Genomic DNA, 15,362 nt, shown 5'->3' on the forward strand with positions numbered 1-15,362 from the left:
CCCCCCGCCCAACCAGTGCAAATTCCCAAGAGTAAGAAGGGACCAAGAGGAAAAACCACAGGATTTACAAGATGGTCAGAGACTAGATCTGATTAAGGTTTTATTCTGTTGCTGTTTTCCTAATAAGACAAAACACTACAATCCATTCAACACCAAGTTGGACACTACAGTGATTATGGGAAAAAGTAAGTGCTGAGGGGCCATGGCAAGTTATCTTTAGCTTGAACACTGCACGTCCAGATGCTTCAGATCTGGACAACTTTTCCCCACCCCTCAGCACAGAAAACAAAATCAGATGAACATCTTTATCATTAAATATAAGACCACACTGGGATCTCAGCACTGGCCAGAATCCAAGCTATCAAAACTTATTTAGTAGGAAACTAATCCCACTTGTGTCAATGGTGTCACCCTTGCTCTTAATTTCTTTTAAAATCAAGTACTTTATAATACTTGCCCACCCCTGGGGGAACAAGAGGGCAGGAAGGAATACAAACTGGCAAACCTCCCATCAACTGAAGGACGCACAAAACAGCAAATGCCTGTGCAGTCCAAAAGGCTCCCCCTTCATTTTGAGGTTTCTCTAACTACTGTATCTCCCCAGGAGGCTACCACCAGGGTGGGTGGGGCCAATACCAGGGTGGATGGGCCCATCACTAGAGCTAGAAGGAGATGGTGGCTGATTGCCCTAGAATCCTGGAAAGGTCTTACAGGTTAAAAAAAAGTCTAAAAGGGATTTAGGGAAGATCTGATTCATGTGAGGCAGGGAAGGAGGTTTGTGTCTTTCTCCCCCTCCCCCAACTCAGGTTTGGAGGTTTGTAAGAATGGCTACTTGTAACACTGGGCACTGGGTACTACTGGAAGCTAGAACTAGATTGTACCTCAGAAAATACAGGGATTATTAGGGGTCAGGAGACAACTGAATGTGATGTTAAGGACAGATCTCATGCTGCAAGCACATTTCACAGAACTGAAACAGCTGAGTTACTGTCATTGTGTCTTCCCTTCAGTGAATCCAGAGGAAGAAAAAACCCTCTCCATTGGGGCTGAAAGCTACAAGGCACATGGCTCTGTCCCCCTAGGACCAGGGCCGCTTACAGGGACTGCACTGGAGGAGCCAGAAGTTGGGACCCATGTTCATAACTTCCTGTACATAGAAATTATGGTGGCTCTGTCTGAAGCTGATGGCTGAGGAGGCCCAGGTACAGGGATAATCTAGACAGGGAAAATCCTAGGCTTGATCTCAGGAGTATTGAGAGCTCTCATCCTTCCCACCCCTAGGTGCGGTTCAGCTGAGGCAGACAATGTATTTCATTATGAAATAGGAATTGTGACCTCTCTCTTCAGTGCTGAGCAAAGTCCAAGGCAGAAGGGAATTAGAGAGCATGTCTTCAAGGTGGGAACCGGGGAAGGAGCCCTTGCTAGCAAACCACCCTACACCATGGTCATCAGGAGTCCACTTCGCTGGAGAAGCTCGGCCATCTGACATGACAGTTTGTTCTGGGGTACGATGCCAAAGGTTCTGTGCCTGGATATCTTGACAGTCCTGAAAAGGTGAGGCAAGAGCAGCTTCTAATCCAGCCTCCAAGGCCAAGCCTCAGCTATGAGCTGGCCTTGGTTATTTCATGCTCCCAGAGGGCCTTGGGCCTTCCCTAAATCATTCACTATAGTTCTGAAGCTACATTCTCAAGGCCAAGCTAGTTTACTCAGAATGAAGGAATGGAGGTCACATGGACATTGAGGCAGCAGAGGGGATGAGGGTAAAGGTAGGACTGGGTGGGGGGTGCAGCAGGTGGGAGAGGCACTCCTCTCTTCAGCTATGAGGTCCTGCGGTTCCCAGCAAAGACACTGGGTAGGAACGGAGAAAGTCCACTCGCATCCTCCTGTTCCCAGGAGAGGGGAAAAGGGGGCACCACAATAAGTCAGGCCAAAACCCCATCTAGTCCACAGAGGGCAGATTTGCTAGTGAGATCCAGAGCATTCATGGAAGCCAGGGTTAGCAGCATCAGTGCAGAAGTAAATGGCTTCAGGAGCAGAAGGGCACAAAATACCTGTTCAAAACCAAAGAGAAAAGATGATGATGAAGATGGCGTAAGCAGTCCCATCCCTCCACTTCCAATTGTAAGAGGGGATATGATGGTATCTTGTTTTGCTCCCACAAAAATTACTGGAAGATAATAGCTGTGGGAAAGCTCACTCACCTCATTTTACTAAAACCCAGACCTTCCTGGAACTATGACAATGGCCAGAGTGAACTAGAAAGGTGGGGGTGTGGCACACAGCTCAGCCCTTAGAAGAGGTCTGGTCTCTAGTGTCCTCACTACCACACCTATGTAATCTGCATATAATCTACTATATACATAGAGGGAATATAGGGAAATAAAGTGAGGAATCTGACTAACCCTAAATCTACTAGGAAGGACAGAACTGTATAACCTCACTCCTGCTTTCTATCAATGTGGGTGTGTCCCTAGTGAGTACCACACCCGCTTCCTAGACAGAAGTGTAATAAATACCTTCCTCTGCACACTCTTTTTCTGAGTTCTTTCAGTGAGAAGGGGTTGGGTGTATCATGTGGATCTTCCTAAGCGCCCCCAGTGAAGCAGTGGGCATCAGAAGCTCTGAGCTCCTTCCCTGACCCTACTGGTAAGTCCTGTGATCCCCACAAGTATGTTTCTCACACCAGTCCCAGTACTGATCACAGTAGCAGAGGCACAGACAGTAGCAGAGAGTTCATCTGAATATCAACATACTTGCCCACTTCAGTTTACCCTGGAATTAAGATACAGCAGAAAGAATGTGGATGGGGGTGGGTGGGCTCAGGTCAAAGGAACCACACTCTACATATAATGATCTATATGTGACCCTGAGTAAGTCATTTACAAAATAAGGCAGTTAGACTAGAGAGGGTCTCTGGGGCCTTCCCACTCTCTGAGTCTGTTTCCTCATATGTAAAACAGTGATATTACAAGGTATTGTCTCTTATAGGGTTAATTGTGAAGAAAGTACTTGGTAAATTTAAGTCTTGTCTTCTCTACTCACTAGGCCGTGCAGGTAGGGACCCTGTATCTCCCTCAAATTCCCTGGTACCAGGGATACCACTGGAAGAAACAAGCAGAAGGCCATATCCCCAGTAGAATGAAGCTGTCATTAAAAAACTCGTTTCTTCTGTATATCTAACAAAGAACCATGATATATAGTAAGTACATATTGACTGTTTTTCAGACAGAACTTTCCAATGATCAGATTTATTTCTGTCTCAGTCCTGCTGCCAGCAAAAACCAACATGTATTCAAACTTAGCTTCCCTACTCTATTTAGGTATTCCCAATGGTTATGCATCTGAGAAACAGTAATCACATTAACTAGTTACCTAAAAAAAGAACCAAAGCACACATTCAGGGTTTAAGAAAAATCTAAATCAATGAGAAAGTTATTGCATAGAGTATATGGCCCAAATTCAGCACCTATTCTCTAGATTCTGAAAATCAGAACTCTGAAAAATAATCAGCCTGTCAACAATTTAGACTGTAATGACTACCTGCTGGGGCAAAAAGGTTTTTCATTATTTTTTTTTTCAATTCAAATAAAGATTATAAGACCATAGCTGTAAGGGACCGCAGATGTTTTGTCCACCTTTATCATTACTGCTCTCTTCATCAATTTCAGGGTAAAGAAGACACACCACACTCAGGTTTTCCAAGAAAAGTGATCTGGGGAGAAAGGACAACTTGTAGTCATACCAGTCCTGTGCACTGTGGTGGCTTCTCAGTGATCATTTCCTAGCTTATCCCTCCTACCTCAGCTCACGTGCCAGTTTTTCCACTAAGCTTTCCCTGAGATCCTCTGACTAGATTTCTCTCTTATTGGATTCTATTTGACTTTGTATTTCTCTTATGAACAGAATTCTACTCTAGCTTCTCTTACAGTTATTTCCTTATGTCTTCTCTCGACTCACCAGACTGAGTTATCTCCTTCAAGACCCCAGTACAGTGTCCTGAATAGATCATCATCTCCATCATTAACATCCTGCATTTCATCACATTAATAATATCAATAATAGCACACATTTCTGCAGCGCTTTACAAAATGCTTCCCTCACAACTGAGATGTCTATGATATATCATTACTATCCCTATTTTACAAAACAGAAAACAGGCTCAGGAGGAGAGCTTATGGGGAGTGTTTAGTGAGTAGGAACAGGAGTTTGTGGGAGGCCAGGTAGGGAAGTGGACAGGCCTGGAGTCAGGAAGACTCATCTTCTTGGGTCCAAATCTGGCTTCAGACGCTTACTAGGTGTGTAACCCTGGCCAAGTCACTTAAAAGGAAATGACAAACCACTTCAGTATCTTTGCCAAGAAAACCCCAAATGGGGTCACAAAGAGTCAAACACTACTGAAAAGACTGAACAACAAAAGCAGGAGCTTAAGGGTCCAGTTCTCCTCCACCATCATAATTCAATTTAACAAGGCCCCAATGTATTATTTAAGGGGTTTTTTGGTAGGGCCTTTTTGACCTGGACCTGGCCATTGTTTCATCCATGTATGGAAATTCCTAGCATGGAAACTCCCTAAACTGATATGGAGAAGAAACTTGTCTTAATTTATTCTCTGAAGGCAGTTAAGTGACTTGCTCAGGGTCACACAGTCAGTATGTGTTACAGGCAAGCCAAGGCTTCCCGACTACAAAGGCCAGCCCTTTATCTACTACACTTGACTGCCTCTTGTTAATTAGGTTTTGTTTTTTTTTTTTGGCTTTTTGGAGAGGGGAATGCAGGGCAATTGGGGTTAAGTGACTTGCCCAAGGTCACATGGCTAGTTTTGTGTTAAGTGTCTGAGGCTACATTTGAACTCAGGTCCTCCTGACTCCAGGGCTGGTGTTCTATTCACTGTGCCATCTAGCTGCCCCTGAACAGGTATTTTCAAAACACAACTTACAAATTAGGTGTCCACTAAAGTCCACCTTAGATATCGTATAGAAGTGACCTTAGACCTTTGAAAGTTATGCCAACAGAGCTCACGTTATAGCAGTTCCAATTTTGAGGGTGGACCTGGCATCAGGCTCTACCTGTTGTCCAAGGGTCAGAAGTTTAGAGCAGTTCATCACTGGGTTGGCCACCAGGTAAGGAACTATTTTCTCACGGTGTTTTCATGAAGTGTCACTGACTAAACCATTTGTATCAGTAGGGAAAATACCCACAAAGATGAAGTCACTGGTCTCTGAAGTCTTTCAGCAAATTGATCCTAATTTGTTTTCTACTCCTTCCTCAAACCTTTGATTTCCAACATACCCATAAAGACAAAGGCAAGAACACAAAGTCAACTAACTCTCCATGTGCCTCTCCATCATCATCCCTGGTCTGCTGACCCCAGACTCCCCAAGGCTCACTGAGCAGCAGCTTGGGTTGGCAGCCCAGCAGATGGCAGCTCCACCTTTAGAGTCTGTCCCACAGGGCTGGTTTAGAGTGGTGCAGAGGTGAGGATCTCAGATGAAGCTTGTATGGATACTCAGGCACCTCTTGGTGGCTTCTGGGAAGGACCTTCTGACCAAATCACATGGCTCTGCTGTACTCGATGCCACTCTTGGCAGAAATGCTTGACCATGGCAGAAGACTACAAAGAAGACTCTGGGCCTGGCGATAAATCCGCTGTGGAATTGAACACGGGCTCAGGTTGGCTAATGCAGACCCAATGTGCTGAATATAGTCAGTGGGATTCAGTTAAGGAATATCCTCTCCAAGTGACCTTCAAAACAAACCAAATCCTCTCATCTTCCCCCTCTCCTCAAATAAAGATGCCCAACTTCAAAGCCATTTCAGTACCACCATATTTGTCAATGCAGAGGGTTATGGATAGCACAAAATCCTTTCTGGAAGACTATGCACTCTCCATTTAACTTGAGCTATATATCTAAGAACTTCTGCAGTCACAAAGGAACAAAAGAGCCAGTGCTTGGGCACAGAATCTTTTCACCAAATTAGAAAAATATGTCTACAATATACACATGCCAACAGACAGACAGCTGGCGGGGCATGAAGTGGGAGGGAGGGGGCAGAATCTCAGGTGACATAATAGCCTGGATAGATTCCTGGAATTACATACAGATCAGAGTACCCATAGACATAGGGTCACTGGGTTTCAGAGTTGGAAGGGCTCATCTAGTCCAATGCCCTCATTTCACAGATGCAGAAAACAAGGCCTGCAGTATCCATGTGGGGGGCAGCAAATTCAGGGTTCTTTCTACTATATTCCAAGAAAAGTCTTCAAATGGGCTTCAGATGTCCATGATAATGTAAGCATCCTGAATGAGGACAGGATGTCCTGTCTCATCTTTGTATCCCCAGTACCAAGCACAATGCCTGCAGAAGAGGCACTTAATAAATGCTCACTGACTGATTCTAACACACACACACACACATATATATGTATACATACACTCCAGTTCAAAGAATGTTTACAGTCATCAAGAAGTCCATTTCTAGAATAGGTCATAGGGAATCAACTTTTTGGTTTGTTCTTTTGAATAGCAGAATGACTTGGTAAACTCTCATCATTTTAAGTGGATTGTAAGCTCTCTGAGGGTAGGAGGTGTTTCACTTTTGTCTTTGTATCTTGGTTGATTAGCACAGTAAAACTGGCACAGAGTAGAACAATGTCTGTTGACCAATTCTAAGACACATACATATACCAGTTTAGAGGGTGTCATACATTATGAGAATGTCTACTCCTAGCATAAACTGTGGAGGATCAATCTTTTGATTTGTTTTCTTGGGATAGCAGAAAGGCTTGGCAAGCTCTTGCCCTTTAAGTGGAATGTAAGTTCCTCGAGGGAAGGGACTATTCTATTTTTTGTCTTTGCATGCCTAGTACCTAGGACAGTACCTGACACACAGACAGTACTTAATAAAAATAGTTGTTGACTGATGAGCATGGGCAACTAACCCTTGATTCACTCATATGACCTCATCCAAAACATACTAAACAGTGTTACTGCTAGGAGAATTCTCTACCAGCTTCCTGTGAAAGGACCTGGAAAGAATGAGAGAGGAAATAATACTTTGAAGAACCAATATAAATCTAAGTATAGGTCTTATTTAGATCGAAGAAAAATCATTCTCATTTAAGAGCCAGAGGATTAAAATCTCTCTCTAAATCTTAACTGGATTCTTGGGAATACTGGGTGGTAGGAAGGACCCTGTGAAGATCCTGGTTTTGGTTTTTTAAAGAGATCCCATTTATATAGTGCTTTATTTAGAAAGCAAATTCACAGACATTCTAATTTAATTTTCCTAACAAGTTTGTGAGTTTTGCAGGGCAACCATTATTATCCCCATTTTCTGGATGAGGAAATAGAGGCTCAGAGTGTCACATAGTTAGAAATGTTAAGCATGGAATCTAAATCCAGGTTTTGTTTGTTTTCAAACTTCAAACCCAGTACACTTTTATACTTTGCTACCTCTTCAACATGTGTAGCCAATCCAAAGATCATAGACCTAAGGGAGGAAGGGCCTTTATAGACTATCCAGTTTAACTCCTTGATATTACAAATCAGATAAATGAGGCCCAGGGAAGTTAAGTAACTTGCCCAAGTTCACAAAGACAGTGTCAGAGGCAAGATGTGAATTCAAGTCCTCTGACTCTGGGGTCATTGCACTTTTCAGGCTTCAAGTGATGATTCCCCAAGACTCCCTTGGAACATGAACTGGTTGGGGACAAATGCTAATATACTGTAGCCACTTCATTGCTGGTTTGCTGAGAGTGATCTGAAGGAGGTTGCTACCCTTCCACCTCAGCCTCTAGTTTTCAGTTTGCACTATGAGACAGACAACAAGCAAAACCTTTGTGAACAAAAGCAAAGGATATAAAATTGTCCAAGGAGGATGCCCCCCATTGATGTAGAGCACATAGGTGAAGCCATCTTTGAGGACTCCTCTTATGGAGTAATAATAGGGTAGATAGTGGTGTTGCTTAAAGTCTCTATTTTCATAGAAATTTATTGCTGTATTATTAGTGGTGAGGACGTGCAGGTAGATGGCTTTGCAGTGGTCTTGAGCTGTAGTAGATATGTGATCCTTTAAGCTTTCAAGTAAAAGCGAACCTAGCAAAGAAAGAAAGAGAAGGGGGAAGGGGAGTTGTTAGATAAATCAGACCAAGAGAATAACCATAGAAAGTACCTTCGATCCTCCCCATTCTTCAAGGCCAGTTCAGATGTCAGGCAACTCTTCCATGAAGTCCTTCCCAAGTAATGTCACTCATTTAATCTCATGGCACATTCCACTCCTCTCTTGAACTCTTTACAGTCTTATCTTACACTGCTGTAATAATCTACAAAGCCCATGGGCACAGAGGAAGGAACAATGAATTTAGACTCAAAGGACCTGGGTTCAAATGGTGGCTCCTCTACTTTTAGCCATGTGACTTGAGACAATCTTGTTATCTATCTCAGGTTTAATTTCCTCATACACTTATACTACCTACCTCAGAGGGTGGTTGTGAAAAATGTACCTTGTAAATTACAAAATGCTATACAGTTTTCCTTTCCACATTCAGGCTTTCCCCAGTATGGTTCTGATATATTTTGGGGCAGCATAAGAAATTAAATGGGAATTTTGGGGGGAGTTTTGCGGAAGTCACACATAACACAAAAAAGTTTAGAAACTCAGAAATGCATAAAATATATGTATAGTATTATGCAACATCAACATATTTTATCTTTTAATACCATAATAATCCAGACTTCTTCTACAATAATACAATAGGGAGGGTCAAAAAATTTTACTTGGACTTTCCAGATTCGAGAGGCACTGTGCCTCTCGAAGTGGAAGGGATAACTGTATACAGTAAATGTGAGACAGCAGCAATGCACTCTATAAAACACACAAAATGTCACTTCTGTTAGATTATAAACTGCACGCGGGGAGGGACTACATCTTAATCATCATTGTAAATTCCTTCTGGAAGCTATTACTATGCTTTTTATACAGTAAGTACATCATCTTCCTCCCCCTCCTCATTTTCAAGTATTTATTAAGCCCTTTCTATGTGGCAGACACCATACGAAGTGCCAGAGATACAAAGAGAGGCAAAAACATGGTCTCTGTCTTTGCCTTTAAGGGACTAACAATCTAATGGGAGAGACGATATGCAAACAATCACATGGATAGAAATGACACACAGGGTAAATGGAAGGTAATCTAATGTCAGTGAGGAGGAGCAGGAAAAAGAGGCCAAGCCTCTTGCTGAAGGTGGGATTTGGGCTGAGAGTAGAAGGAAGTCAGGTAACCAAGAGGCCAACGTGAGGCAGACGGGCATTGCAGACATGTTGCTGCCCACCATGGAATGTAAGTTCTTTGAGGGCAGGTGTTGTTTTATTCTGTCTCCGTACCCTCAATCCCCAGAGCAATGCCTGGCACACAGTACTTCAAGAGTGTTTGCTGAATGAAAATAGATTCCTTGGCTGGAACTCTCCGTGGATTTTGGTATAAAGTGTTAACATCATGATGTCCAGCAGGCACTAAAATTCCTGAAGTCTGAAGTTTGTTTCTATAACAAACAATCCAATTATTTCAGAAGCACGAACTTGGCTGAACTGAAAATTCTACTGAGTTTAACTTGTCTAAAATTAGTCTAGACCTTCTAAATTTATTATGTTCTCTATAGCTACAAACTAACTTGGGTCAGTGTCAAATGAGTCTAAATAAGAAACAGTTACTGGCTCAAACAGTCTATGGCTAGAGAAGATAGATTTAGAAAACATAATTATAGATAATCATTTACTAGGGTAAGATAGAGCCTGCATTGAAGGGGCAAACTAGCTGGTTATATGAAACACTGGGACTTGAAGAAAGAATATGAAATTCACATCTATTTTGTGAAATTCAAGAACCTCATTAAAAATAAATCACAATTAATTCAGAAAAAATGCAACTCGTATTATGTTAATGCCTGTAATTTTTTAAAAGAGCCCTCAGATCAAACAAATTCATTACAGCTGCCTACCATGTGTCTGAATTCCTCTCATTCCTTTTCACAAATCTCTTTTACTTGGCCCTTACCTTGCTTATCTACCTTTATTACCTCAATGAGCATTTATTACTCCAACCAAAGTCATCTTTTTTTCTTTAAATATATTTATTAATTTTATATGCACTAATAATCTATTCCTCTTACTTCTCTCCCCACTGAAACAAACCACAAAAAAAGAAAAAGAAACAAAATTCCCATAAATACACAGTCCAGCAAAACAAATGGTCGTTTCACTGTTCCTTATACATACTGAGCTCATTCCCATTTCAGTCTTTCCTAATGATGTTGCCCTTGCCTATAAAGCTCCTTCTCTTTTCTTCTATCTTTCCAAATCCTATATATCTTTCAAGGTCAACTTAAGTCTCTCCTACTCAGACTCCTAGAACATTAGAGCTTATGGACCCTATCTAATCTAACCTCATTTCACAGGCCAGACACCATAAGAGGCAAGTGATTTGCCCATTTTCACAAGAATCTAAGGTCTAAATCTTCTGCCTCTGGGCTCACGCCCTGCTGTCCTAATCGATCAGCAAGCACCTATTAGTAATGAAGATGTTCCAGGCACTGTTTTACATGATGGAGTACTTCTGTGACCACCTTCATGCATCCATATCTTTCCCTTTCCTGAATTCCCGCTGAAGAAAGTTCTACACAATTCAGCACCTATTTGCTGACTATATGCATTAGCACTGCCTCTCTGTTGTTGAGTCATTTCAGTCTCTTCATTACCCCATTTAGGATTTTCTTGGCAAAGATAGTGGAGTGGTTTGCCATTTCCTTCTCCAGCACATTTTACAGCTGAGGAAACTCAGGCAAACAGAGTTAAGTGACTTGCCCAGAGTCACACAGCTAGTAAGTGTCTAAGGCCAGATTTGAACTCAGGAAGATGAGTCTTCCTGACTCCAGGTCCTGACTATCCACTATGCTATCTAGCTGCCCATTACTTCTCTAGCTAAACAGTAATTTCCAAGGCCAATTCTCTATCCACTATGCCATCTACCTCATACTAAGAACAAAACGTAGTGATACATTTTTTAAATAGGGTTGCTCATTCTCTATTTCGGTTTCTGCAGAAACAATTATCTAGATGGCTTCATTTCAGCTGTGGAAAATTCATAGATGTGAGAAGATAATTAAGTATCCTTTCTGTTGCCAACTGTCTTTGAAAATCAGAGAGAAGTAGAAAGAAAAGATGCTTTATGCATATAGGAGATGCGTGGGGGGGAAAGTGTAAAAATCTTAAGTTTTCAGATATTTTTGCTCATTTACCATTTATATACTTTAAAATAATATTGAAGGTAGCATAGTCTTAGCTCTTACTTTCATGTCTAGAACTGAGATGGCCTGCTCAGTGTGTCAACTGACCTACCATACTCCAGGCCAATATCACAAGACATATCTAGGGTGTAGACAAAGGACAGGTATTGTAATAGGGGCTTAAGGAGCCTATTAAAGACAAGCTATTGGGGCGGCCAGGTAGCACAGCGAGTAAGAGCACCGGCCCCAGAGTCGGGATGACCTGGGATCTAATCTGGGCTCAGACACTTAGCACCCACCCAGAAACACCTGGCTGTGTAACCTTGAGCAAGTTACTTAACCCCAATTGCTTAGGGGAGGCCAGGTGGCGCAGTGAGTAAGAACACCGACCCCAGAGTCGGGATGACCTGGCATCGAATCTGGGCTCTGATACTTAGCACTACACCCAGAAATAACTGGCCATGTAACCTTGAGCAAGTTACTTCATTGCTTTAAAAAAAAAAAAGACAAGCTATGATCCTCTATGATTCCTAAGCTATGATTCCTACAAGAATTTAAATTTAAAAGAAATAAGATACCAAAACACAGATAAACCTACTGGTTATAAAGAGGGTGGGGGTGACAGTGGGACCTACCATAATTTCTCATACCTAATATATTTATTGATTTAGTGAGCAGGAAGGTGAGAGGTAGCTTTACCTATGGAATGGAAAATGAGTGGGCTTAATCTGAAAAGATTTCCTAGAAGAGATAGCCTTGAGCTTTGAGTGAAAGAAGGAGGAAAGCAAGGTAAAGGTGAGAGGAAGGAAGAGAATTGTTTAAGTATAGCATATATCACTTTCAAAATCAATAGCCTTGGCCATGCCACATGTCTCCATAACTGGGTCTGTTTTCTAATCTGAAAAACAGAAGAAAACAAACAAATAAATCCCATATCACTTACACTGCTTCTTTCTTAAGTGTTTATAAAGAAAGTATTCTGTAAACTTCAAGGTATTAGAGAAATAATAATCATTATAATATTATTCCCACCAGACTATTGAGACCATCTGGGGATAAGAATGTCATATTTATAGAATTATATATTTATAGAATTACCAGATAGAGGTCATCCTCAACTCCTCTATGTCTCCTATCCCCTATTATCCAATTAGTTGCCAAAACTCATAGTTTTGGTCTCCATAACATCTCTTGTCTAAGTCTCTGTCTCTCCATTCCCTAAGCTATGACCCTAGCTCAGGCCTGTAGCATCTCTCTCCTGGACAACTGCAGAAGCTCCCTGCCTCAAGCTTCTTCCTATACTTTCCATACAGCCATCTGGGTGAATTTTTTAAAGTGTAGATCTGACTTTGGAGTTATGAAAGGCAGCTAGGTGGCACAGTGGATAGAGTGCTGGGACTAGAATAAGGAAGACTCATCTTCCTGAATTCAAATCTGGCCTCTTACTATCTTACAAATCTGATACTTACTAGCTGAGTGACCCTGGGCAAGTCACTTAACCCTATTTGCCTATTTCCTCATCGGTAAAATAAGCTGGAGAAGGAAATTGCAAACCACTCCCAGGATCTTGCCAAGAAAACTCCAAATGGGTTCATGAAGAGTAGAACACAACTGGAACAACTCAACCACAATCCCCATCAGGATCTCTACAATGCTCCCGCTTTTTCCTCATGGAATTCGGTGCCTGGTTCACAGTCTTTCTCTCCTCCCCTACGCCTGCTCTCACACTAGGGGACTTGAACATACATACTGATGCTCCCTCAAACACCCTGACCTCTCAATTCCTCAACCTACTCATTTCCCATGGCCTACTTCTTCATCCCACATCAGATACAAAGATGGTCATACCCTTGACCTTGTCACCACCCAAAAATGTGCCACTTCCAATTTCACGAACTTTCAAATTCACATTCTGATCACAATCTGTTGTTGTTCCACCTCTCTATCTTGTGACCCCTAAAGCCTGTTCTTGATCCTCACAAAGACCTCTTATATATAACCCTCTTATCTCTGCATGAGCTACATTACTCTCCATTCCCTGACTCAGATGCTTCCTATCTGTGTGACAAGTCACTAAACCTGTTTGCCTCAGCTTCCTTATCAGTAAAATGGGGCTAATAATAGCACCTGCCTCTCAAGGCTTTTGTGATGATCAAATGAGATAATTATAAAGGGCTTAGCACAGTGCTTGGCACATAATAAGTGTGACATAAATGTTGGCTATTAGTCAGCTCCAGGATCATTTATCACCTCCAGGATCAAATATAAAGTCCTTTGTCTGATGTTCAAAGTCCTTCATAACTAATACCACCTTTCCAGTCTCTTTACCCCTTATTCACCTCTGTGTACTAATCTATTCAGGGACACTGGCCTACTTGCTGTTCCTCACACACAATGCTCCAACTTCTGACTCTAAGCATCTTCACTGACTGTCCCCTATGCCAAGAATTCTCTCCCTCCTTATATCTGCCTCTTGGCTTTCCTGGATGCCTTCAAATCCTGGCTAAAATCCCACCTCCTACAAGAAGCCTTTCCCAATCCTCCTTAATGCCTTCCCTCTGTAATCTCCAATTTATCCTATATAGAACTTGTTTGTACATGGTTATTTGCATGTTGTTTCCCCCCATCAGACTGTAAGCTTCTTGACCAAGCTTTTCTTTGTTAGCTCCAATTCGGATACCTGGCAGGTAGGAGGTACTTAAGAAACGTTTAATGAAGGAAGGGACCTGATAATCCCTGCCCAAAGAGATTTCTCCCAATGACATCTCTCATTTGTACTTACCTGGCATTTGTTTACTGTCCTGAATTGTTAGCTTTCTTTTTAATGTATAAAGTTAGACTCTCAGGTAACAAGATTAATTTTTCAAGCCACACTTGAAAAAAAAAAAGTCTCATGTCTGACTTATCTTCTCAACTGAGGTCTAACAGGAGGATGGGAGTAGGATTATGTCATAGCTCCTGGTACCAAATAAAGTACAAGAATTTTTTCAATTGTGAAGCTAGGTGGCACAATGAAGAGTATCGGCTCTGGAGTCAGGAGGACCTTAGTTCAAGACTGGTCTCAGACACTTAACACTTACTAGCTGTGTGACCTTGGGCAAGTCACTTAACCTCAATTGCCCTGCTTTACCCCCTCAAAAAAACAAAAACAAAAAAACCAACTCTCAAAAATCCTCTGTGGTTGGCTACAAATAAACACCCCAGCTGTAAGTTGTAGCAATTTTATTACAGTATATTAATTTAAATGCTTCATCAAACTCCTAACTGTATAGTAGTTTGAAGTGGCATTGAAGAATTACAGGTGTGTTAAGGCATTGTTGGTAGAGCTGTGAACTGACTCAACTATTTTGGAAAGCAATTTATAATTATGCTAAAAAAAATGACTAAAATGTTCATACGCTTTGAACTGGAGATTTTACTAACACACATATATGCCAAGAAGGTCAGAGACAGACAGAGAGGCTCTGTACGTACCAAAATGCATGTGCAACAACTTTTGTGGTAATCACAAACCAGAGATAAAAGTGTTCATTGGCTGGGGAATGACTATGTGAGCTGTGGGTACGAAAGCGTAGTATAATACTGCTCTATCATGTGAAATACTGAATTTGGAAAATCCAGAGGAACCTGGGAAGATACACCATGATGCAGAGTGAAGTAAGGAGAACGAGGGGAAAAATACATAGTGACTAAACAGTGTAAATGGAAAGAACAATAAAATTAAAGTAAATGCTATATAAGGTCCAAGGCTAGGCTCCAAAACTTGCATCATTTCACTGGAGACGTAGCAGGAGGCTATTGGTATGGAATGTGGCACACGCTGCCAGACCTGGTTAATATACTGACTGGTTTTGTTAACATATTGTTTCTTTTTCTTTATCTTTGCTATAAATAAAGGCTCTCTTGGTGACAGGCAGAGGGGTAAGAGTAGCTACAATATATTCAGAAATGAATGGGATGGAAAAACAAAAGGCTATAATAAGACTTCTAAAAAGTACATAAAACACTGGAGTTTTTTGGAAAAAAAAGAGAGGAAGGATATGGCATGGACTCTGGGCTCCCAGGCTAATACTCCCAGTAG

General features: G+C 41.7%; 1 protein-coding gene across 6 annotated transcripts in view; it reads right to left on the reverse strand.

Annotated features, from left to right (window-relative positions):
• Nucleotides 1-77: 77 nt before the first annotated feature.
• NAA60 (N-alpha-acetyltransferase 60, NatF catalytic subunit) overlaps nucleotides 78-15,362 on the reverse strand; it is a 53,489-nt gene continuing 38,204 nt past the window's right edge. The window contains exons 5-7 of one of the 6 annotated variants that reach the window (XR_011172143.1): nucleotides 7,862-8,096; nucleotides 5,327-5,707; nucleotides 78-2,051 (exon numbers count right to left, since the gene is read on the reverse strand). Coding sequence is in view for 2 of the 6 variants with exons in the window: in XM_069106721.1 (XP_068962822.1) it covers nucleotides 5,551-5,707; nucleotides 7,862-8,096 (392 nt within the window). In the remaining 4 variants the exon portion in view is untranslated. Of the gene's footprint in view, nucleotides 2,052-3,635; nucleotides 5,708-7,861; nucleotides 8,097-15,362 lie in introns of those variants that run through there. The other 5 variants (XR_011172144.1, XR_011172142.1, XR_011172141.1 and 2 more) reach the window with 5 other exon arrangements.

The sequence above is a fragment of the Petaurus breviceps genome, unplaced genomic scaffold (assembly GCF_028583685.1).
Source record: "Petaurus breviceps papuanus isolate PSGF00001 unplaced genomic scaffold, PetGlider_PUasm1.0 138, whole genome shotgun sequence".
NCBI classification, from domain to species: Eukaryota; Metazoa; Chordata; class Mammalia; order Diprotodontia; family Petauridae; genus Petaurus; species Petaurus breviceps.